The sequence below is a fragment of the Cordyceps javanica genome, chromosome 1 (assembly GCF_051103115.1).
Source record: "Cordyceps javanica chromosome 1, complete sequence".
In the NCBI taxonomy this organism is placed as follows: domain Eukaryota; kingdom Fungi; phylum Ascomycota; class Sordariomycetes; order Hypocreales; family Cordycipitaceae; genus Cordyceps; species Cordyceps javanica.
Window position 1 is genome coordinate 3,034,127 of NC_139295.1, and position 24,496 is coordinate 3,058,622.

Genomic DNA, 24,496 nt, shown 5'->3' on the forward strand with positions numbered 1-24,496 from the left:
CCTTTACTTATCATGTTCCTTGAACCATTTATATTTCCATCCTTGCATGTACATGCACAATTCTCGCTCCCCTCCCCTCCTTCTTTTTTCTCTTCTTTTTCCTCCTCCTCCTCCTCCTCATCCAAATCCTGCCACCCACCCAAGTTACCTGCCTACCTTGTTACCTGCCTTGCTAGGCAGACTACTCCTGAGTACTACTGGGTACTTACAGAGCACTACTGAGTACAGACACTCCTACTACTAGGCAACCTAGCCAGCCAGGTACTCCGTACTTTGCTCCTCTTTTGCCTCGTCTCCATTCCCATTCATCCCCACCTTGACCACCACCACATCATCTCATCCGCCACCCACCACCACCACCACCTCATCCTCCTTCTCCTCTCACATCCTCTTCAAGACCACCCTCCCTCCCTCCTTCCATCCCTCCCCTCCCTCCATCCCTCCCTTCATCGTCTCCAGCCCAGCCCACCACACGCCCTCGCCCACGCCCTCGCCCACTCTACCAAATCAAGCCCAGTCAACGCCCGCCGCCTTTTTTTTTCTTGCCCATCCATCCCGCGCTATACTGCCAGGGTTCCTCCCACACGGCCAACCGAAAAGCATCTCGCACGCGCGTAAACTGCACGCACCCTCTCTGCATCACCACACTACAAGCCAAGCTTCCCGACAGCTTCCTCTGCTTCAAACCAAGTCGCCAGCCACCACCATCGACTCACGCAACGTCTTGCCGCTTTGGTCGCTTCTTAATCTGCTTTGCGCCCGTATCGTGCTCGTCTCTCATCCCGCGCCGCTCGTTTTCTGGATTGGTTTCCTACAGCGCGCCTTTGCGACTTTCACTGCTGTCTCGCCGTTTGCGCCGCTCGCCGCCCGCGCGACAAGACGTATCCTTCGTCCGTCTCTCATCCCCACGCGCCCGTCGACAAAATCGCCAGCTTCCTCTCGTCCTGCTTCTCGCTATCCGGCTCACCCGGCCGACTTTCGCTTCTTCCTGGTCGTGTCGTCACTTGACTCGCGCCTCTACTACGCGTTGCCACCAACAGGCTTGTAGTACAGCACCAGCTTGCGCCGTTTGTCACAGCGCTCGCAACCTCCTCACCAGGTAACTATTACGCAGCTTCGTACCATCCCCGCCGCTTGCTCTACCCGACTCGTTTCATCATCTTCTCCTTCATCATCTGCCTCTGCACCCTTGACTGTCCTATCCAACAAGACCATTCATGGCCCTGCCCGGCCTGTCGCATGTATTCAACCCGCGCGCATCGCCGCCTGTGTTAGCCTCCAAACCTGTTAGCTCACGCCCGCCGCAACCACCACGGCCGTTACCGCCGCACCACCCAGACAGCGCCATCCCCGTGTGCCCACCTCAACACCATCTCGTTGCCGCTGCCACACCGCATACATGCATGCTTAAATCGCCTCGTTCGACTTGACTGCCCCTCGACTTACTTCTTTCGACCTTTGCTCCCCGACTCCATCCTTCTTTCTCTGCCATGCCACCACTCCCCACGGCTTCGGGCGCCGCCGCTGCCATGTACGCCAGCCAGCCCATCGCCGTCGCCGCCGAGGGTGCCACAATCAACCCGGCGGCCCTCAACTCTCCCGGTAAGCGCTCCCACTCCTGGATTTGCTTCATCTGCACTCTCTCCCGCTCGCTTGCCTCGTCGCACAGCTTTTGCGACCGCGACTCTCTTATTTGCTCGCTTTGCGCCGTCGCGCGATGAACCTCCTCACCGTCTGGGCTGCAGCAGCTCTCACATCAGTGTCGCGCGACGCCACCCCTGCAGCTCCCCAGCCAGAGAGCTCCATCACTTTCCATTCATCGCTTGCTCTTTTTCTCTTTACTCGGCTAACCAGTCTTTCCTGCAGCCCCCCTTCCACCCCTTGCTACGAGTCGCGCGAAACGAACCCGATCTCCAGATACCTTCAACCTTGTGCAACCCGTCGGTGACGGTATGTTGTTGCAGATTCTGTGGCCACGTCTTGCAGCAACCGCTGCGCCTTGCTCCAAGCGCCCGTGTCGCGTACTCAACAAGCCTGCCCTACCCGCACGATATTCCTGATACAGGATCACTTTCTGGTATCCTCGTCTGCATGCGTATCACCTTGGGTCAGGCGAGGACGTCAGCAGCGCACATTGCGTCGGCGCGAGCTCAAGCTTGGCAGGCACGGCGCATTCGCTTGTTCTCAGCACTCATCACATTTCTCTTGAATATAAAAGGCGGCTAGAGCGAGCTATTTGCTAACGTGTTTGTCTTTGAAGTAGGAGCCTCTCTGGGCCGGTATAAACGATCCAGATCCATGAAGCCTCAGTCGGGAGACGTTTCTGAGGCGGCGGTCCAGCCTCCTGCTGCCGCCACCGCCGCCCCTGCTCTTCCTCCTCCCCAGACGCCGCAGTCCCAGGCTACTCCTCTTCCCGCTCAGCCCACACCGGCATACACTGGAGGTGCTGCTCCTCCAAAGACGACTCCCACCAAGTCAACCCTCAAGGCCCTGCCGACTGTTCGCGACCACACAACCGACCAACTAAACCAAGCTGGCGATGAATACATTCCTCGAGAGGTCGACGAATTTGGTGAGAAAAAGGTCATGGCCAATGGTCAGCTTTTAGGCAATCGTACCTACCGCTGCAGAACTTTCCTTGTACCGAACCGTGGCGACAAGTTGTTCATGCTGGCTACCGAGTGTGCCAGAGTTCTCAGTTATCGAGATTCGTACTTGCTCTTCAACAAGAATAGGTCTCTATTCAAGATTATTGCAAGCCAGGCCGAAAAGGACGACCTCGTCCAGCAGGAGATTCTCCCCTTCTCATACCGGTCCCGCCAGATCGCTATTGTCACAGCCCGCTCCATGTTCCGTCAGTTTGGAAGCCGCGTCATCGACAACGGCCGTCGTGTGCGTGACGACTACTGGGAAACCAAGGCCCGCAAGCAGGGCTTCACCGAGAATGATCTTGCCGGCGAGAAGCGCCCCGGAGCGGCCAAGGCTCGTGAAGCAGCCGAAGCTCAGAACAACGCCATCATCCCCGGACCTCACACCGAGATTGTCTATAACAACGCCCCAGGGCCGTATCCAGGCGCTCCACAGCCTCACATCGTCCAACCAGGTATGATGGGAGGCCCCGGATCTACCACGAGGATGCCCGCGTTAACAGTCGCTCCAGACCTTAATGATAACCGCCCCAGGGACTATTCGGGAATCGTCAGGCGCGGTCCGCGTCAGGAAATCACTGGACCGGCCTACCAGGATCAAACTCGGCCCTCTCCCGTCATGGAGCTGCACTCACAGACTCACCAGGCCGCCGAGTTTAACAGGTCCGTCAACCATGAACGTGACCTGCGTAGCAACTATCTCCAAGGCATCTGGCACCGTCCCCATGAGCAGCCCCCTTCCAGCCTGACACAGCCCGTCGGGACTTCCGAGGCCGTTCCTACCTCCCGCGCCACTGCTTCTCCCCATGCTGCCGCTGCAGGCTTGCCCCAGCCTGGTGGAGTCCCGTCTCGATCCCCTCAAATGATGATGACTGCTGCACCTTATTCTCAGGGTATCAGTGCCCAGATGGGACAAGGCATGAGACAAGGTATGTATTCGACACTATTTCTCCCACGCTCTCCAGCATTAACAGCTTTAGGATCCACAGGCAGCATCAGTGCCGGACAACCCGGCTACAACTACCAGTCTGGACAAATGTGGCAGCAAAATCCCCAAGCTGGCCAGGGCACCTATGCAAGCTACACCACTCAGGGCCAGCAGCCGCACCCTTCGCAGTCCCCGGCCTCTATGCGTCAGCCTGGAAGCGGCCAGATGCAAAATATGCAATTCCCGCCTATGGGAGGTATGCCGCAATACGGCGGCCAGCCAAGCATGTATCCGACGGATCAGACGCCTAGGCAGTACATGCAACAACCTGCTGCTGGCCAGCCAGGTGTTGGGCAAGCGTGGCAAGGACAGCACGCACCAGGCCAGCAGCCACCACCACCACCACAGCAGCAGCAGCAGCAGCAGCAGCAGCAGCAGCACTGGTGGAATCCCTCTCAGCAACCACAATAATCGGATTTGTGCCAAAGTTGATCAATTGCAACAACAAGTACCGAGTCAGCGCGGCCGGGCCGTGTCACATCTTCAATGGTCTCTCTCCCCAATTCACCGCTTCGAAGCCCATCAAACATTTTGGTACTCATGGTGGCAGTTTCTGAACTGGTGCAACAGCAGCGAGGGCGTTGACGTTTTCTATTTTGTTGTTTTCTGGAGTTGTTGCTGTTGTTCTTGGATACCCCAACGTTGGACCTTGTTTTTTTTTTTGCCGGCATTGTCCGTTGTACTTGACGCTTTGTTGTCTTTCTGCCCCGTACCGGAATTCACCAATCATCCATTTTGTGCTTTAATTATTCGGATGCTGGGCTCTCCCAAACCTGGATGGAATAGAGGCGTCTAGGGCAAAAAGAAGGAAAGAAAAAGGAGGGAAACAGAGGGGAAAGACGGAATGATGGCGCCCATCTTTTTTTGTGCCAGACGGAAATGCCTCGGAATGAGAATAATGCTCATGTGCAAGATCTTGTTTATCATCTTTAATTATTTTGGGCAACGGCCCTGTATCTATGGAAGACGGGATACACTTTCTCCCATGGGTTCAGAGGTGTACGTCTGTGTTTGTTATCTTGGGGTTTCTTTTATGAGACAGGTTGTTTTGTTTTCATTTTGTATCTGTTGGGTTTTGGGGCAACGGACGATGGAAGTCTCTCCCTCCAGTGGGTTGTTGTCGTTGTTTTCATGCGGGGTCTATCTAGGCTGATTCAAATTGTTGTACAGTTCTTCCGTTTTGATTGGTCTTGCTTCTTTTTGTTTTCCATCAGTTTTGTTGTTCCTTTGATCCTCATCTTATCCAAATGCTGTTTAGGACTGGGATGGGGTGCTCGGGTTACGCACATGGCTACTACTCGTTACACCGATTCCCGATTGTGTCGGGTTTCCTTTTTCTTGCTTGCTGGTTGTTGTTTTTTTACTATTTTTGGTATTGGCTGGTTTCGATTGCATTCAGGTTCTGGACTCAAGGGTCGTTATTCTTGGCATGGGTTTAACTGGTTCAATTCTTTTTAATCTGTCTTCACCCTGTTGCTATCCTTCCTGGTTTTATTTCTTAGTCTTTTGTTATCTTGTCTACTCTTGTAGTTCTTTTGACTCTATAACCCCGTTGGGCATACTATATATGAAAAAAAATCAACGGTTTCTTGTCTGATTTCTTATTTATACTATCTGGTCTGTGACTCTCCTCCCCCTCTCCCTTTCTCCCCCTTGCTATCTCGCTATCTCGCTATCTCGCTATCTCGCTATCTCGCTATCTCGCTATCTCGCTATCTCGCCATCTCTTTCGCTTCTAATCTTCGCCAGTAACATGCTGTGACTATTTCTCGTTGAACTACTCCTCGGGTCATACTTATTAGTCGAAGCAGCCAGCATGTATCCTACGCGGCACGCACGCTAGCTGAGCTTTCAGCTCTCTTCTTTCCACCAAGAAAAGAAACAACCCTCACGTATTGGATGGGGCGTAATTGCTATAAGTGAATCGGCGCGCTCGCGTCGATGCGGCGCACGCGCTAGGAGAAAAGGGCTTCCCTTTCGTCGGTGACTAATAAGACCAAATTGAGCCATTCACGGATCCCCATTTTGTCTCGCCCGAAATACCAAAGGGAAAAACATCAACATAGTGAGCAAAATATGGCTCATGTCTTTCAGAATCTCCAACACGCAACCCTTATTTTTCTTTCCCGGACTCGGATAGCCCACTTTGCCTCTCTTTACGTACACGCTACGTACGCTCTCGGGCTCATTTATACGCCGCCAGCTCGGCATCGCTTGACAATGAACTTTAGCTCGTTCTCGGTAAGATGTAATCCCACCCAGTACATGTGAGGGTCTCGTGCTAGAGTGAATCCTTCAATTTTCTGTTTTGTTCAAAACAAACATGGCGTCGGGACTTGCCTCTCTTTTGAGAAAAGCTTCGTTTTGCCTAGGACGCTGGATCGCGCCCCGGGGTGGTTCGTCCAACTCTCTCCACCGCCCGTGCCACGCCGGCTCACCTAGTTCGGCCAGTAAGAGAGTACTGCAGCGCCGAATCAAATCGTCGAGGCTGCTAGGCTGCCTCGTCCTCGATTTAGGTCCCCCCCCTCCCATCTCGAGGCTACGCCCTCCCCACACACCACCTCCGTGAAAGTAAACGATGGTCTTTGAGACTAACTAGCTGGGCCGCTGCTGTCCAATCCCGTTGTGAGGCAGCAGTTGCTGGAACTCTTGGCTCAGCTCAGATGCCACATGTAGCGCACGACTAACGCTAGAAGGCTCGGCAGCTTCGACATATCGATTTTGGTGTTTTTTCTTCGTCTGGATGAGCTTTCCGGAAGCCAAGAACCGTGCGCGCTCGGAGTGGCAGGCCTCCGGCACTCTCACCGTCGGATACATTGCTGGTGTTTGCACTGGCAACTAGAAGCTGTCTCGACAAAATCTCTGGTGAGATGGGGTTTCCTCTCTTTCCTCTTGTGTTTCTGGTCCTCTACAATGCCAAGACTGTGCAATAGAGAGGGAAAATGGAACGGTAGACAAATCTGACCATGGTGTTGGCTTTCGATCGTATACTTGCCGCACCTATTCATCGGCGCAAAACACCTCCTGTAGCTGCCCTCCCGATATTGCTTTCCCTCGCAAAGGCATTAGTGGTTGCCGCGGCTTTGATCGACGCTTCTTTGTGATTGAAATATCGGCAGAGGCGCCCCGTGGGCGAGATCTACCAGTTCTCCTGCGTTTTTGATGGCGAGTGCCCGGCGCACGGACAACCCCCGGCAGCGGCGGTCATGCCGTGAGTTAAGTGAAGCATTGACCATTCTTGCCGGTAGGCTCTTGTTGAGGGAGTTCTGGTGTCTTCGTGGGGGTGTGTGTCTTTGCCTTGTGAAGTATTGGGCGCGGAGCTCAAATGGTGCGAGGTACACCAAGGCAGTATTTCGTTGTTGCGATTTTCTCATTTACTCTCTGCGAGGCCGAGGCTGTGTGATGGGACGTTTGTATCCCATGTTGACAAGTCGTATTCATTTTTATCGCCCGTCTTCCAGTCACTTTTCCGATGTCTGATGATGGAGTGAATGAATATATAGCTAACCCTCATTTTCCAAATGAAGAAGACCATCTAGGAAAACAGCAAGAAACGTCGCTACCCTGTATCTAGGTTTGATGAGCGAGCTCTGTGGATAGGCAAGGCTCCGCACAGAGGGTCCGAACTGCCGACGAGTTGTACAAACGAGCCTTCTCTTACTACAGTGCCGGATGCAATGGCTCATTTCATCTCCTACAGTTGAGCACCGGCCAAGCGGGCCGTCCCAGGGGCAGAGGCAACTGTGGGAAAGGCAGAATTGAATTGAGTTTGGGTGAGACGCCCGGGCCGACCAATGCACTCGATGTTATTCGTCGTATTGGTTGTTTGAGAGGATAGAATTTAGAATGCACGACATCAATTGAAACCTCAACCATTAAGTCAGGGTTTGTTCCGTCATGTATCCTTTTGCCACACCGTTCTTGTGGATGAGAACCCGGATTAGAAGTCAAGTCGTGGCGGGCGAGAGCCACGGCGCAGCCTTGCGAAAACGTACGACCAGCAGGCTGGTTCGGGTGAGAAGCTGAACCGCCCAACCATATTTTACCAGGAGTGATCTCTATGATGATGTACTACTTACGTACCAATGACTGAATAAGCCGCAATGGCCAGCAAACTAGGGATGGCAGTTTGCAGAGGACTTTTTATGGAGCATCCTCTGGTCTCACATTTGACGGCATCGTACTCGGTACCCGTGGCGGCTCGGTCAGCATCCAAGCAAGTCATTTGCAGAATACACCAAGTATGAGCTAGTGTAAGGCTCTGTCTGATAGCATTAATAACATGATGAAATGAAACATACCGTTTGTACGTGAATAGTGGTGCGTTGGTTCTTCGCGGCCATGTCTGTGCCTGCCTTTGTAAATCGAATGAGTTGGTTGCAACTTGCTGCAGCCTCCCGCATGAGCCGAGGACTGGCGTGTTTCAAGTGCTCCAGGTTGGGGGTGTCGGGTTACGTCGTCTTGATTACTAGCGACGGGCGCTGAAATTAGATTGCTAGCTGTTTTGTCTGTTGTTTGAAATGTCCATCACTTTGAGCAAAATGACGTGTATCGGATTTGCGCGTCACGAGGAACATGCCGTGTACCCTGCAAGCGGATGCGTCGCAGCCATCACCAAACGCGCACTTTGTTTCGACACAGAGCCGTTGTCTGCATTTGGCAGGATGCGAGAACAAAACCCTGCCTCGATATGGCCCTTGCACAACATATCTAATGGGGTGATCCGCAGCGCCAACCGGCTGAGATCAATTAAAAAAAAAGAAAAAGAAAAGTTGCGGTGAAGTTGCGGAACAAAACGCATACCAGCCCCGAGCATTGAACACTGCTTCCGCCCACGTTTTCGGGTTAGCAAACAAGGGCCGCAGCTGACCCACAACGTGACGGGGTCGGCGATGCTGCACATGATCATTTTAACCAGGGGCAGCAGCGCCATGCAGGCCGTTTTTCCCATATATGTGATGTTGGTGTGCAGTTGAGGCGTGCGCCGCGGCGCTCGGTTGAATCGAGGCATGGGTGGGGTGGGGAAGACGCAGAGGTGTTGAATATGTGTCGCAAGCAAACCGTACCAGTATTTGAAAGTGCTGGTGTGGTCTTGGCAATGTTAAGTGACTTGGAACCTGTCATTCAGATGTGGACGAGACGCACCAATGGCAAAGATTGCCTGGTCATTTCTGTCTCTGCGGAAGCCGCTTCATGACTCGACATATTCGTACTATTTCCCGGCGATTGAAGCTGACAGCAGAAGAACAGCCCGACCGTCCACTCGAGTAGTGGAAGGCCTGCCATCGTTTGATAGGTGCCGGTGGCGCTATCTGTGATGGGAAGAGAACCATGTTATCTTCTTTGAGATGGGCGTTTCGTGCCAATTCAGAAGGAGCCATTCGCCGTGAGCATCTCGGACGAGGATCTGCGACTTTTGAACTGCGTCAATACTAATAGTCGTTTTTGCGAGTCTCTTCTTGTCTTGGCATGCTTTCTTTTGCCTGATGCTGGTTGGCGATCCTTCTATTGTGTGTGCGCTAAGGTCTGCAGAACACGCAAGAGTACGGATACAATCGAGGTACCTGGTGTTGCTGGATGCATGGTGGCGACGACCAGGGGGCTGGCAGCGCCTGAGTAGCAAACGCAAACTACTGAGTAGGTACAATACTGGGGAGCAGCTACTTACTCAACATTCTGCTCCTCCTCATTGTGGCTGGGCTGATGAGTTAGTGCGAACGCGGGCACTTCGTTTGGGTGGGAAGCCAAGGGCTGGCTTATTACCAACGCCATCTCATGGCTGGCGTACACCATCGTGTTGGAGGGTGAGCAAATGCTGATGCTATGCGCAATGAATACTATTAATAAGCTCCTGGGATGTGAACCGAAAGGACTCCTCCTTGATGCCAAATTTCTGCGTTTCTGCCGAAATGTAGATTGCCCATGGCAGGCTCCGTGTCTGAGATGGGAAGGGTGTCACGACGATGTATTGGGAGAGACAAGACAAGGTGAAGGAAAAAGGAAAGGGACAAGGGAAAAAAGAAAAGCAAACATGGCGCCGGTATGTACAGGGAGTCAAAGCGGATAAAAAGAAACGAGACATTGGCGATGCTACTCGAGGTGCGTGGTAGTGGAAGAGGAGGACGATGTGGCACAGTGGATAAGGACGAGTTGAGATTAGGTAGTACCTGGGTTATGTCCTTAGGTAGGTACGGAGTACTCCGTACTTAATAGCACCTTGGATAAGTAAGTATTTGGCGTACTTGCTCTACGTGCGAGTCTGTCGCCTCGTCTTCTACCGTTTGGTACCACTCCAACGTACCAGATCGCAAAAGGAGTGTAATTTTGTACTTATGCGATGTATGAGGAATTGGAAAAACTGAAGCTGAAAACATTGTTTCCCTTACATATTCAGAGCTAATGCAAAAAGGTACCTTCCATTACTTAGATAACCTGCCTGCCTACTTGCCTAGGTTCCTAGCTAAGTACTGTACTTAGCAGTGTAAGTACAGACACCCCAGACGGCGCAGCTTTCCACTTCAATGCTAGCCTCGCCGCCAAAGTGCCACAGCAAACGACCGCGCCGTACGCCGTCTGCTGGAGCACTGTGGAGTAGCACTGTGTTTACCAATTTGCACTATCCCACCTCCCCTCGTCTGCCATGCTATAGATCAGACGACTTCAAGTTAGAGATGTCAAGTCACTGCTACTCAGCAGTTTCCCGGCAGACGTTGTCGTAGAGTGAATTCTTAGCTGCCTATATTGATCAAGACGCACCAGGCTTCATTGTCTACCTAGCACTAGGAACCGAGCCTGCAGCATGTGCTCACCATCAAACAGATACCGCCCATTAAATCCGAATCGAACCCCACCGATATTCTGCGCGGCACGCACGCTGCATGTTCCTCGACATGCAATCACCCATCTCTTTTGATGCTGCATTCCTTCTTTCTCTATATGTTTTTTTTCTTTTTTCGTTTTATCTTTTTCGTCGCGTATTTCCTCGGCCTCGTCAAAATGGGAATCCGGTCCCGATCTTCGATCCGCAAACTCACACCTTTCCGCGGTCGCTCCGCCCTGTCTCAGACATTGAGCCAGTGTGCATGCTACCTAGCCTTCGATTTACAGAATCAAGGACTAGCACGCAAGTACCGATGAATTCTTGACCTGAGATTCGCATTGACAGGCCGCCATTGCGCTCTGTACTAAGTACTTCTCAGCCTAGCAACGGCAATAAGACAGGTACGGGACACCAGTCGGAACTGTGCCGCGCTCTACAAACTTGGTCCATGTACGGAGCATCATTAGTACGGTATTCCTGGTAGCCGGAGCAGTCTCCAAAGCAGGTCGCAGCCATGTTGCCTCCGACATCTGGTTGATTCCTGCAAGGAGTCGTTCCATCCAAGCCAGCTTGGTCGCATCCACTGCCAAACAGCGCCGCATGTGGAGTCGTCAAGGACCAGCCAAGTAGCCAGGTCGGATACACTCCGCAGCTACGAAACATTCACTGGGCGCTTATTATACTTGGCTATTAATAACCAGAAAGGCGAGACAACATAGCTCGGCCAGTATTCCGCCAGTCGTCACTTGCTGCCGAGCTGAATTGCCTCTTCAAAAGCCGAAAAAAAAAAGACGGGTACAGAGAGAAAGAGAGACAAAGAGACAGAGAGAGAACAAGAATATTCCCCGCCAAGAAGAGATACAGCGGAGTCTATTTATTGTTCCTGACATGGCGGCCTATTATCACGGCCTAGTGGCGTGCCACTCTGATGCTTGGTCGCGCCAGTCGTTCGCTACAGGTATCAGTAGTTGTGTGACCGCCTGCATGATGATTGCAAGAGACAGCGTAACTTGGTGACCACGCATGCCACGGGTTATGATCCCTAGCTTGCTTCACAAGCAGACTCAGAGAGGTGAATCAATGCCCGCTGCTGCCCGGCAACATTGGCGGCGGAGGCCGGCAGGGTGCGAAGCCAAATTCTACAGCATGAGTTGTTCCAATCACCCGCAGAGGACGTGCAACGAGCCGAGCCTCTATACAAGGGGCATTATTACTGGTATACATGGAGCAGCCAGTGCCGCAAAGAACCACTCCTCCGATGGTCACATCTCATACTTGGACAACACGCACCACTGTTGTTAGTTCGGGTGATAGTTCGAATCCCAGACAACAAAAAGACAAGCTCGATTATGCCGAGCCTCCCCTCCCCCACTGCCCGCCGACCGGCTTCCAGCTAACTGACCAAGGAGCGTATTGGCGGTATGAAATAGCGCAGCCCAAGTATTTACGGAGTTGCGATGGCCTCGAAACGTGCTGGCCGTGGCTAGCTTTGCTTCTGGCCCTGAACCAGTTCCCGCCAACCCGCGTCCCGCTACTCTTCTCCACACCACCACGAGTAGCCAAACCGCCATCACCCCTGATCCTCATCAAAAATATGGGCGTTGTTCTCTTCGACCATCCTGCGGAGTGCAACGCCTCCAGCCCATATTACTTTTTCTTTTCGCCTGTGCGTCACGCTTGCACCGTTACGACAGGCCACCTGCAGCTGCGGCGCTGCTCCCCCACCACCCGACCCCTGCCACTGCTGCAGTTTGTACCAAGCCTTTTGGCCTCGGCCAGTGGCAGGCTTGCTGGCAGGCTTGCTGGCGGGATTGCTTCGTTCTAGTCTGTGGATGGTACTTTACTTGTACCTTGAAGCCGTCCAGACTAGCTCACTGCCGACCCCGCTGGCAGTTGGTAGAGATGGTGTCCACGATGGGCCGCCCCGGCCGCCCAGCGCCCCTCGCCCTGAGCCCGCCGCTGCTCCTGTCTTGTATATAGAACTACGCCATCCTCCCCCCTCCCGGAGACTCGCTCTCGCCGTCTCTTGCTGCTTGCCCGGGCGAATCTAGCCTCACTGCTCTCTGTCTTGCAGATTCGTGTAAGTCTTTGTCTTCCCTCATGTCTTTTAGTGAAACAGTCTGGCTGTCGGCTTGACTTTAGCCTCTACCTAACTTCCTTGATCATGGCTCAGTGCCAGGATGCTGACATGCTGACCGCCACTGCCTCTAGATATCACGACGACGCAGATTCACTTCTCATGCCGACTTGCTTTCCAGCCCCAGTGACCCTCACACCGCATCACCTGCACACTTTTGGTGAATGCTAAGCTCATTTGCATTCTATTCTTTCTTTTCCCTTCACGCCAATCGAAGGATACCTTTCTCAGACGCTTTTCTCTTCTACACCGGCTTCTTCACGTAACGATCTTCATGGAATAAAGTTCAACCCGTCTTTCTTCCTTCAGCAACCCTCACCATTCTCGTGTCCCTTTTTAAGACTGCAACTTTATTCATGATGGGGGATATCCAGATTGTTGACAGGAACCTGACCATCATTCTCGCCTCGGTAATTCCTGGCGTTGCAGCCCTTCTGCTCTGCGGCGTTCTCTTCTATCAGATCCAAAGACGGAGAGCCCGTCTTTTTCGCAGAGGCATCACTCCAATCGGAGAGGAGGAAATCCAGTCATGGAAAGTCGACAAAGATGACGAGCAGTCCGAGGTTCTCGAGCAAGGCACATCACATCATCGCGGCAACTCGGCTTCATCAAATAAACCTGCGAGCATCATCGTCTATAACACGCCAGGCCGAATCTCTGAGGACCAGCAATTCAATTCTACCTCGCCATCATACCGCATCAGCGCTGATATTCCCGCCACCCCGGTGGTCGCCCGCGCGCCCAATGCTCGACCTGGCTTGACCGATGACACTATCCGAGGAGACGATGCATTCATTCTTCAGCCCAAACGACAGACACGTCTTGCCAAGCACCCGCCTGTATCTGCGTCAAGCCGCCATCATCGTGCATGGAGCACACGATCTCTATCCCGTGGGGCCTCACATGAGTGTTGGTACGGTGCTGAGCAGGACAGCACGCTGCCGCGCCACTCTACGGAGACGTCTACTCGCGCTCGAAGTCGATCGATGCACCAGGCCTCAAACAACAGTACCGCCTACTCGACTCCTACCAAGCCGCCCAGAGCATCCTTTGACGATGAAATGTTTCTAGGTGGACTCTCACCACGGCCACCCGTCCACAAGTCTGAGATTGGCCGAGCTATTGGCTGAAAGGCAAGACAGGGGGTATTCGGAGGAAGATCCTGTTCTTCCTTTCAAACCCATTCATGTTAATTACCTTACTCACGGCCTAGCTGGTCAATTGCCGGCTCCCTTGCTCATCCATTTCGCAAGGTGTATAGCCCCCACGATACGGGGCTCCGCTGGCAAGTCGGCGAGCTGGGTCTGCTTTTCAGCCAGTTGAACGAAGCGTTCCCTGGCTTTGAAGGTGCTGTTCTGCCGCCCCTTCCAGAAGGCCGGGTTGCCTGACCAGGGGTTTTTCACTACAAGCAAGGCTCTGATGCAGATATATTATCGCTCGGACGTCGTAGCCCCTGAAGTGGAGAAGTAAATTTATTTTTACCGCCCACATACAAGGGCATATTTTGGCGGAAGATCTATTGCCTATCATGGCAAACAGCACACATATGCCGACATTTGTCGATATTTTTCTCTCTTTTGCTCTCTTCATTCTTGCTTCTGGAACTCGTTTGCTTGCTTCCTTTCTATTTCTTCATGTACGCTCTTGTTATGATGTACGGAATGGCTGGATATACCCCGGGTGACTTTGTCCATGGTAGTACCAAGGATATACTGACCCGTAGACCACTGGGTTGGTAGAAATGGGTTGGAATGGCTTCCATGCTTGAGTAGAGCTCAGCGTGGACATACCCGAACCGACGGGTACACGGAATACGAAAGTCAGCAAGACTGACGACGTGCTGCCAAAAACCTCAATGAATATATATTCCACGATGAGTTGGACATGATCCAATTAGTTGGTCTCGAATGTGAGCGACCAGGCAATCATACTATCTCCATGACGTGGATTGATGCACGTAGTATGTTATAACAGCGTGAGGCTGTCGTGGAACATAGATGTGATACACCCGGAATCTGCTGGCTAGCATAACGCTTACGCGATATGCATAATGTGTTGGACTGGAATAGTAGATGGTACTTTCCATAGCTTGGTGGATACTTACTTGTTTCCATGTGGTACGGAGTAGAGACTAAATATTTTACATTCTCTACTGCGTCGACCAAGAAGCCTTGCTTGACCACTTAACGCGTGGTCAACGCAACGATAGTGTGGAAATGTGGGGTCCGCTGCCGAAAACGCGTTCCCAAAGTATGCGGCGGACAGAAACGCGCCTCAATCTGCTGAGCTTCGCATAACCTAGCATTTTGCTCTGTATCTTTTTAATGCTCCCTTGTCACTAATTGACCTTCACACTTCATACTAACATTAAAAAATTCTTCACATCATACCGTTGATCCATTGGGATTGAGAGCGACTTCTTTGGGTGCCAACGACGACCACGGGCGCTTCTGGCAAACTGTTCAAGTGACCAGATAATCCCCCCCCCTCTTCCGGCGCCAACTCTTGAGCACCGAATCGAATTGGGGAGTCCGCGAGCGGCTCTTCTCTCCCTGTCTACGGAAACCCTTCGAATTTCGCCGAGACGGTCGTGGGCAAACGTCGCACAACGCACACGCACGAACACACACCCACACATAATGCCGGCTCGCAAATCAGACGCGCGCAAGAGCGACGTCTCGGCCGTCACCGCCAGCGTCGCAGAAACTTCACATACTGCCGGTGCGGACGACTCCATCATATCCATGACGACGACAACACAAGCGGGTGGCGACAAGCCTACAGCCGAGGCGACGAAAAAGGGCAAGGACGGGGCGGCAGCCGCCGCCGCTGCCGCAGATCACGACAAGACGACGATTGAGGACCTGACGCTGCCCAAGTCCATCATCACGCGGTTGGCCAAGGGTGTGCTGCCAGCTAATACGCAGATCCAGGCGAACGCCATTACGGCAATGAGCAAAAGCACCACTGTGTTTATCAGCTATCTCGCGTCGCAGTAAGCTTCTCACGCACTCGTTTTTCCTTCTTTCGTCGGCAAGATGTCAGAAAATTGGGGCAGAGGCTAAGAATTGGGCAACACAGTGCGAACGAGATCACGCTCAATGCGAATAAAAAGACGATTATGCCGGCGGACGTGTTCAAGGCGCTGGAGGAGATTGAGTTTGACTTTCTGAAAGAGCCTCTCGAGGCCGAATTTGCGAGTACGTTTGTTGCACAGAACCCTTGCGAAAACCACGGAAGTAGAAGACTCGTACGGGCAACCTTTGTCACATCTCTAGCCACTCGGAACGACCACCGACAAGGCGGATGAGGAAACAAAGTTAATCCGTGTGTGTACGGGGGGCGGGGGCAACTATTTCATGCCATGTGTTGTTTTCTTGATGACTTGTTTCTATGCTGACGGTTTTGTTGCAGAATTCAACGCCATCCAGACGGACAAGCGCAACGCGTACCGCCAGAAGGTCAAGGCGGCCACCAAGTCGACGAGCGAGGACACCGAAATGGGCGGCGGCGACTCTTCCTCCGTGCTCGCAGACACGACGACGGCATCGGCAGCGGCGAGCGGCGAGGGCGAGGACGGCGACGCCCCGCGGTCGAAAAAGGCACGTGTAGAGGCTTCGAAGGCTCCAGACGCCGAGGAGACGGAGGTGGAAGATGCGGAGGACATGGATGATGATGACGACGACCACGACGACGAGGAAGAGGAGGAGGAAGAGCAAGAAGAAGAAGATGATGATGGAGAGGAAGCCGAGGAGGAAGAAGGGCAGGCGAGTGGTGACGAGACGCAGGATGCGCTCGAGGAGCGGGTGGACAGGGATGAGGCGGACGAGGCCCTAGATGGCGACGAGAGTGATTAAACTACAAGCATGTTGGGGGCATGGCAAAACCATGGCAAAGGTAAACAAAAATCAGTCTCTGCCGAGTTCCAAGGTAGTTCGTTCGAGGCTTGCTCGATGATGAGGCGGCATGTAAAAACAGTGTCAAGACAAAATTTGAATAACACCAGGCGGAAATGGTAATCATGATGGAGTTATTACTTGTACGGAGCACTTGAGACGCGCACACACGCACACACGCGCACACACACGCACACACGCGCACACACATGCACACACTCTCTCGTATCTCCTACTTGGGACCACAACGTTTGTTTGCTCTGATCTGGAGGATGACACGAGGAGAGGAGAAAAAAAAGGAAGAAAATATTGGAATTCATGTGTGACTGGTTTCGCAAGAGTCATGTCTCGTCTGACGAAACTTTATATTGACGACGACGTCGACGACGACGACAATGTTTGCAGCGTTGCCTGATGACAATGGATGAACGGGCGAGCCCGCTTTTCAAATCGTAGAATTTCGATGGACTGAAGTGCGTTTCCATCAGATCAGTATGCACAGACGTGTGCGGCAGGGTTTTGGCGCCGCCTCAACTGGGCACCAGCTCAGCCACAACAACTTCCAATCTTGGATGTTCGTTGGTGATGCTAGCGTGGCGATCGACAAGTCCACCTCCACAGCGCTCTGATGATCCTCTTCAACATGGAGCCGGAATAGGCAAGTATTCAACTACAGGTATTCACTCCTTGGCAGCGGCAAAAGGCAAGTCCGAATAAACAGTGTAGTAATTCTAAATTAATTAAGAGTATCTGCCTACTCCTTTCGCCTCTGCTATGGAATCATGAGTTGAAAAAAAAAAAACACGCCGGCAAAACAAACAACAAGATTCACGTCTTCGACTTCATGATCTCTTTGCTGCACTCTCTGAATCGTATCCTTGCCTCGTGTGGAGGACTAAGATGATTGGTGCAATGTGGCGGGATAATGCCACCCTCAATGACTAGACCATCTGAAGCCATTCGACCATTCTCTTCATCTTTCGCATTCGTCAAGTTATTGCATCGTCGGTGAAAATAAATCGTCAAGGCCAAAAGGCGTACTGGTCATAAAATCGGTACAGAGAAGTGAAGTAGTGACGGGCCCATGAGGCGGCCGCCGAGCCAATCCGAACAGGCTGCTCAGCGCTCGATCTCAAAGTCGCAAAGCTTAGATCAGATAGGCAAAGACACCGACGGCAGCGGCAGCGGCGGCAATACCTTGGCCAGCAGCCATGGTGGGAGCGGCCAGACCGTGGCTGCTGCTGGTCGAAGAGGCGGAACCGCTGCCACCTGTCTGGCCGGTAGCCTGGGGGGAGGCAGTAGTAAAGGAGCCGGAAGCGCTGCTGGAACCTCCCGTGGTAGCCTTAGTAGGGTCCTGGGTACCGCAGTGCGATCGGATGTTGGTCTCGCAGGCAATCTGGTTGTTGCGGTTGCCGACGTTCTGGCTGTTGCAGATGTCAAAGAGCTTCTGGCAGATGAAAGTAGGCATCGTCTGAGTATAATACTGAAGAGCGGGAGCGCTGCTGTTGGAGCCGCAAATGCAAGCGTAGTCGAGAGTGGACTGATAAACAGGTTAGTATGGTCATGCCCGTGTTCGGTCATGGATGCAAGGATGAAAGCTAGGAAAAGAAACCTACAGCAGAGCAGTCATTCTTGGTCTCGGTGTTGCCGCAGAGCTGGGAACAGCTGTTGGTCTCGGCGCTGCACCACTGGGCTAAATGGGAAATGTTGTTAGCACACCAAAGCTAGATGCAACGAGCGTCGTCAAGGCAGGCTTACCGCGCTCTTGAGCAGTGGCTTGGTTAGGGTCGAGCTTCATATCGAGCGAGCTGGTGTAGTTTTGAACCTGAGCGGTAGCAGCACCAGCGGCGGCGAGAGCGAGGAGAAGCGACTTGGCGAACATTGTGACTGTGTGGAGGAAAATGTTTGGGCTGCGAGCAGGAGAAACAATGTTAGCAAAGAAGCGACGATCAAAGCCTCAGAAAACAGCGCGCGTGCGCAAACGGTGAGAGCATCGCAATATTTCGGAATGGGTGAACGGGGGAGACACAATTAATTACCTGGAGAGAGAATGGGGTATGAATATACAATTAAACAGTTATTGAGGCGGGCGGCGAGCAGACGGGCAGATTGCTGAAGCAGAAGCGGATTGGGGAGAGGAAGGAAGAAGAAGAGGTCCGAGGCGGAAGCAGAAGGATGACGAGGGCTTTTCTCAGTTTAAAAAAAAAAACAGGCCTGGGCTGGGCAGCAAAAGGGCCAAGCTCGTGGACGGCAAGAGCTGGCCGAACAGGCAGGGTTTATAACTGGAGAAGCCGACGACGGGGGAGAGGAGAAATGGGCGCTAGTCGCCGGGGCCACTAGGAGGAGGAGCCAGGGCCAGTGCTAATATTTACAAAGCGGCCACGTTGGGACTAAGTTGATTAGTACGTCAACAAGTACTGCATGGTGCCTACTTTAGTGCGTAAATAAATGGTAAGAGCCGCTGTAAGTACTCAGTAGGCCAAAAAAAAAATAGAGGCCGTTTCTCATCGTCCTTGCTCTGTACCGGCGTAGCTGTCCGTAGCTGTCGTCTTTAGCGTCTAGCTAAGTACCAGTTTCATGTGGCTGGTGAGGAAAGAAAGATGAGCGGTTGGGCGGGCAGGGCGGGCAGGGCGGGCGATGGGGGGAGAGGGGCATGAACCAAACACGGTGCCGACAGATGGATTCTCTCGTCACAGAAGAAGAAGAAATAAATTGCCCGCCGAGGAAAAAGAGAGAGATGCTGTTGCGGCATAATGCCGTGGTACGTTATCAAAAAAAAAAAAAAAAAAAAAGTGGTTGGGGGCTGCCAAGACGACGCTAAGTAGGCAAGTCTCTCTCTGTTGGACTGCTCCTCTTTGCAGGCAGTTTAAGTATGCAGGCAGGCAGGGCCAGGTCTAGGAACCTCCTAACCTAGGAGGTAGGTGCAATGATAGGTGCTGCGTACTATCTGTTCTGTGGAATATTGGATGACTGTATGGAGTGCTGCGTGCAGATATACAGGTACCTAGGTGGGCATGACGCAGGTCATCTCGTGCCGGGGCGAACAGTAAGAGTACCGTACGGAGTAGGGACTCCATGTCTGGCGCAGCACTGTTTGTTTACAGGATGGGCCGGACGAGCCAAGGGAATAACAAATTGCGACGATTCAGAATGGATTTGTAGGTGTCTTCTGGTGAGATGCCTAGTGCTTGCCGCTGAGACTACTGACTGGGTACCTACTTACCTACTACTTACCTACTTAACCTGGCCGGTTTACTTACCAGTACCTCTCTTCCCAGACATGCACCCAAGATACTTACATATCATGCCTAAGCCACAGCTCGTCGGCCCACTGTAGCTTCCCGACAACCCTCTTCTCCTCCAGGCGAACCGGCGGCGGCCGTGGCTCTTTTCAGCCGTTCAGGCCGTTCAGGCCGTCTAGGCCGACCTTAGCGCGCCTGTCAACAGCCGTGCCAGCCGGCTACCCAAGCACCAAGCAAGTTAGCACAGAGTATCCGTAACAGGTACTGAGTTCTCCGTAGGTAGGTCATCTTGCAACAGATTACTACGGATTAGTCGTGCAGCCATTTGCCATGTCCTCTCGCCACACATGCGCTGTCCCGATGCCAGTACGAATGCGTGCTAGCGAGAAGGAGGCGCCTGTAACTTGCCAAGCCCTACAGGGCTCTCGTATCCTGGCAGCCTGGCTCTCTCCGGAACTTTCACTCCCACGCTTCTGTTGCCCCATTGCCACCTTCGGGGGGGGGCACAGGGGCCTGGGGCTGGCTCCCTCGCTATCTCTTTGCCCAGTTGCCAGGGCAGGTAGATGGCGCCTCGGCCTGCGTCATGGCCCATCAAATTTGTCACACAATCCTCAATCACAGCTTTCCCATGTCATCCATCCATCGCCTTTACTCAGTCCTAGCCGTGTCCTCGTGTCCTCATCAGTTTTCTTTTCCTTTCTTTTCCTCTTCTTCCCATCTCCATGCCGTCTCTCCTCTCGCCCCCTCCTCCCGTGTCGCATAACAGTGTCATGCCCCGGCACTGCAACAACTCGTTCCCGCTGGAATGCGTCGTACTGGTTACATGATTTCTGCGAGTGGGCATCTCGTGCCGGGCGCATTGTCCACCGACAACATGGTCTCATGCATTTGAATTGTCCCCACTCCAGAAATGGTCGATGCGATTCAGACGCTACTTACCGGCAAGCGTGCAGCATGTAACTAAAACCCATGCCATGCGCTGCCCTTCCCATAATTGCAGCTTGTATCCCTTGCCCTTGTTGTCTTCACCACTGTGTGGGTTCCAACTGTGGCGCAACCCTCCCAGCCACCACTCTTCAACAAATCCACCTCTCCAGCCACCCAAACTCCTACCCCAGGGACTGAGTAGCCGAGTGCAAGTCAAGTCAAGCCACCAAACCGCCCCAACATCCACCACCTTCCCCCGACTGTCGCAAGTTGAAAGTGCTAATTAATTAATAAAAGAAAGAAAAGAAATCAACATGATGCAGGTCAACCCGCCAAACCGCCAAACCGCCAAAATCTCACCAACATGCGCCGCCACACCAGCTCTCCGCACCGGCTACCTGCCTAATTGGTTGGTGCACAGTAACTCTGATGAATATTCCGCCACCGCTGTGGCTGGGCATGAGAAGAGATCCTTGCACGGGCCGCTGCTCCTCCAATACACTTTACTCGTGGCAATCAAGTCGCAACCCAGTCAGCCAGTGCATCATTGCACTCCTTGACGGGCAATCGCCCCAGATCATCCCAGGTTAGACAAACACCTTCCCCTCCACCCAATCCCCTTCAAGTATGGCCATTTCTCCAGACTGTCCAAATGCCGAGTCCACCCTGATTCGATGCGAAATAGCACAGTTCGGGCTATCTTCGTGCGGCAAGTTATGTACGGATCACACCCGCACAATTCCCACGGTACTGGTCTCCGCACCTTGCTTGTTCTCGCCTTGGGCAATCACTGGCCATATTATGTTGTACCAGCCAGCCGAGCCGTCACGCCGTATGACCTTACACGACTACTGCTTCTCCGATGCTACACAGCGCCAATTGAGTCACTGGCAACCTCCGTCAATCTCTTTTCGGTGTCACACTTCAAGGTGAAAGTGAAGGGGCGCACAGAAAGCCAATATTCAGCAGAATCTACCGCCAGGTACTTGTCCTGGTTGAGACGCCATGCCACACTGCTACTGTGCCCGTGACTGAACAGTTCATCACCATAGCTCACACAACATCGCATAGCATTCTCTGGGCGCATTGATAATCCCTCCCCAAAAATGGCCAAATTTTTTCCATACTACGAATTGCTTTTCACAGCCGACCACCACACTTTGTACACTATAAGAAAGACGCCGTCACGTGAGGCGTACAAATGTCACTTTGCCATAATTGAATTGTTAACGGCATTCTCCATTAAACACAGGCCAACGGTGCACGATATCATCTCCTCAAATCTGCTCGCTGAACCTCGTTGAACCGAGATTGTTCACATATTGTTTCCTGTCCTATTGACTGGCCTATTTGCAAGGTTGCGCCGGCCAGCTCCCCACACCAGCTAGCGCCAACTGCCGCCGCCTTTTGTTGGACCCCGATCCCCGAGCTTCGACGGAGTGACGAGCCATCAACCGCACGCCATCCCCTGTTTCCCGTCATTGGCCAGCTTGGCGCTGGCGGAGGGCACGTGGGAAGCAGCCGAAGAAGACGTCTGACGATGGAACGGCTCCCTCGCGAGCTGTTCGAAGCGATTCTCGTCGCATTTGTCAACATTGCTGCAAAAAATGACGTTTTAGACAAGCGGCTCGTCTGCCGCGACTTCAACCAGGTCCTGCGGCCCATGGGCTGCCGCACGCTCCTCCTGGAATCGACGCGTCTGAATAAGCATCTCAATGTTGCCAAACCTCGAACCGAAGCCCTGCAGACGATAGGCCATCGCTGCAAAGCTCTGCATATCGACATGTCCGTCTTGCGAGACGACTGTATGAGAGCCCGCGCAGCTTCCCCCTTACACCCTCCCGCCGTACACTGACAACTGCCTTGGTAGACGAAGTTGAGACGCTGAGTAGCATGCTGCAAGGAATTGCCAGACTGGAGTGCTTCTGCCACGACCTGCGGCATCGATACTCGTTTAGCGACTTGTCATTTACAGAGCTCGACTTTTATCAAACCACTGCCGAGATTCTTTTCTACTGCCGCGATGTCGATCGCGTGCGCATCTGCCTCCCATTCCCCATCATCGGCGTACAGTGCAGCGCCGCCACCCGTGTCCTCGCCAATGCGCTCAAGGCGCTGGCCCGCCGGCCTGAGGAGGACTCGGTGCCGCTCACGGTGCTCGTAGTCGAGGGCGTCGCCGACGACACATTGTGCGAGCTCTGGATGAACCCCTCGGATGTTATGAACATGCAGGCCTTGCTGCCGTCGATTGAGACCCTCGTGCTCAATGTCCGCCGCCTCGGCGCCGGTTCCTACTCTGCCGTCATGTTTGGAGTCGCCCTGTGGAACACGATTTACCACGCGGCCACCCTCCAGTCACTATGCTTGATAGACTCAAACTTTATCAATCCCAAGGATGGTTTTTTGGAAGTGATGAGGCTGGCGGACATGGACCATGCGCAATGGCTCGGGCGAAGATTTCCTGGGCCCAGCGCCGGACTGACCCTGCCCAAGCCTACATATCTTGAGCTCAGGCATATTTCGATACTGCCAGACGATTTACTTCACATTGCGGCTGCCTTGGGGCCGTCATTAGAGGAGCTTCACATGTTTAATGTTTCCATCATGACGCAGCAATCCGCAACGGAGAATATGCATTCGGATATGCATCTCTGGGTTGGTCTTCCAAACCAAGATCCCGGCGACCGTCAATGGATGGCGATGCGTTTCCGCGCATTGATGCCCAAGTTGCGCGTCTGCCGCTGCTCAAGCCTCAACTATAAGCTCCTCATCGACGTTGCCAACCCAATCTCTGTCGCCTTTGACTATGACGATCCGACCGGTCTCGGCCGATCCGTCTCGCAGCGCTTCGTCGAGGTGGTCATGGGCTTCCGCCAGCCTCCCCTGCGGTCTGGTGAGCCTATGTATCTGCGCCCACAAGGGGCAGAGGCCAGCCATCTGCACCGTGTCACGGACCGGCGGTCGTACCTCCCCATCACGGAGCACGACTACCACGCGCACAGGCTGCTGGCCCTTGGGGTCAAGCGGCCGGACTACCAGTACAGCCTAGACGGCCTGTTCCGCAACAGCGCCGCCAGCTCGATCCGGGAGCTCCAGAACATTGCGGATAGGGTCCAGGAGGGGCTGCGCGCTCTCAGGGGAGGGCAGCCAGGAGACGATGCCGAGTCCATTGTCAATTTCGTGCCAGAGGTGCTTTCGCCGGACCCTGCTACGGGTGGGTGAAGAAGAAAAAAGAAATGTACATACATTACAGTTTAAGGGAGGGGGGGTAGAAAAAGAGGAAGGAATCAAGCAAACATAATCACGACATATTTTTTTTTTCTTGAAAAGGCCACAAAGAGAATTGATAATACATTGCAAAAATCGAGAAGAGGAAAAAGAGCAAATCAAGAGCCTCTTGCCTGTGATCCAACAGTACGACAGCCAACGCATAGTTGCCATTACTTGCGGGCGGAATGTGGAAAGCCGACTTCTCTTGGTCTTCTTTGTAAATGAAAGAGAGACAGAGGCAAAGAGAGAGAGAGAGAGAGAAAGAGAGAAAAGAGTGCAAGTTTCTTTTGAGAGACTTGGACATGTTACAGTCTACAGGGTAGGTCAGCTTCCAAATCGTCGACACCGCGCTTCACATGATAGCTTTGACTACGTTGAAGACTTCTACAGTGGGCTACTTTTCCAAGGCAAAAAAAAAAAAAAAAGGAAAACATCACAAAGAATACGAAAGTGACGAAATCATGGTAAAAACCCGAAAACGTAAAATTTATTCAGTTCCAAGATGCGTTGTGCCCTCAGTGGAACGTCAAGTTGTTTAATCTCTCTGGCTTTGGCCGCCCGCTACAAA

The 24,496-nt window shown here is 53.0% G+C and overlaps 5 protein-coding genes across 5 annotated transcripts; 4 read left to right on the forward strand and 1 right to left on the reverse strand.

Annotated features, from left to right (window-relative positions):
- Positions 1–1,490: 1,490 nt before the first annotated feature.
- V2A60_000915 (chromatin remodelling complex Rsc7/Swp82 subunit-domain-containing protein) lies at positions 1,491–4,047 on the forward strand (the record flags this gene model as incomplete). The annotated part of the gene is made up of 4 exons (XM_083252281.1): positions 1,491–1,602; positions 2,264–3,103; positions 3,161–3,577; positions 3,638–4,047. 4 exons carry the CDS (start codon positions 1,491–1,493, stop codon positions 4,045–4,047), a joined length of 1,779 nt encoding a protein of 592 aa, XP_083108407.1.
- An 8,905-nt stretch (positions 4,048–12,952) lies between these two features.
- V2A60_000916 (uncharacterized protein) lies at positions 12,953–13,723 on the forward strand (the record flags this gene model as incomplete). The annotated part of the gene is made up of 1 exon (XM_083252282.1): positions 12,953–13,723. The coding sequence occupies one exon, from the start codon at positions 12,953–12,955 to the stop codon at positions 13,721–13,723; it is 771 nt and encodes a 256-aa protein (XP_083108408.1).
- A 1,509-nt stretch (positions 13,724–15,232) lies between these two features.
- V2A60_000917 (histone-fold-containing protein) lies at positions 15,233–16,450 on the forward strand (the record flags this gene model as incomplete). The annotated part of the gene is made up of 3 exons (XM_083252283.1): positions 15,233–15,588; positions 15,675–15,793; positions 16,008–16,450. 3 exons carry the CDS (start codon positions 15,233–15,235, stop codon positions 16,448–16,450), a joined length of 918 nt encoding a protein of 305 aa, XP_083108409.1.
- A 1,186-nt stretch (positions 16,451–17,636) lies between these two features.
- Positions 17,637–18,371, reverse strand: V2A60_000918 (uncharacterized protein; the record flags this gene model as incomplete). Its single annotated transcript, XM_083252284.1, has 3 exons — positions 17,637–18,029; positions 18,106–18,182; positions 18,248–18,371. The coding sequence occupies 3 exons, from the start codon at positions 18,369–18,371 to the stop codon at positions 17,637–17,639; spliced, it is 594 nt and encodes a 197-aa protein (XP_083108410.1).
- Positions 18,372–22,198: 3,827 nt separating this feature from the next.
- Positions 22,199–23,880, forward strand: V2A60_000919 (uncharacterized protein; the record flags this gene model as incomplete). Its single annotated transcript, XM_083252285.1, has 2 exons — positions 22,199–22,463; positions 22,529–23,880. 2 exons carry the CDS (start codon positions 22,199–22,201, stop codon positions 23,878–23,880), a joined length of 1,617 nt encoding a protein of 538 aa, XP_083108411.1.
- Between the last annotated feature and the right edge of the window lie 616 nt (positions 23,881–24,496).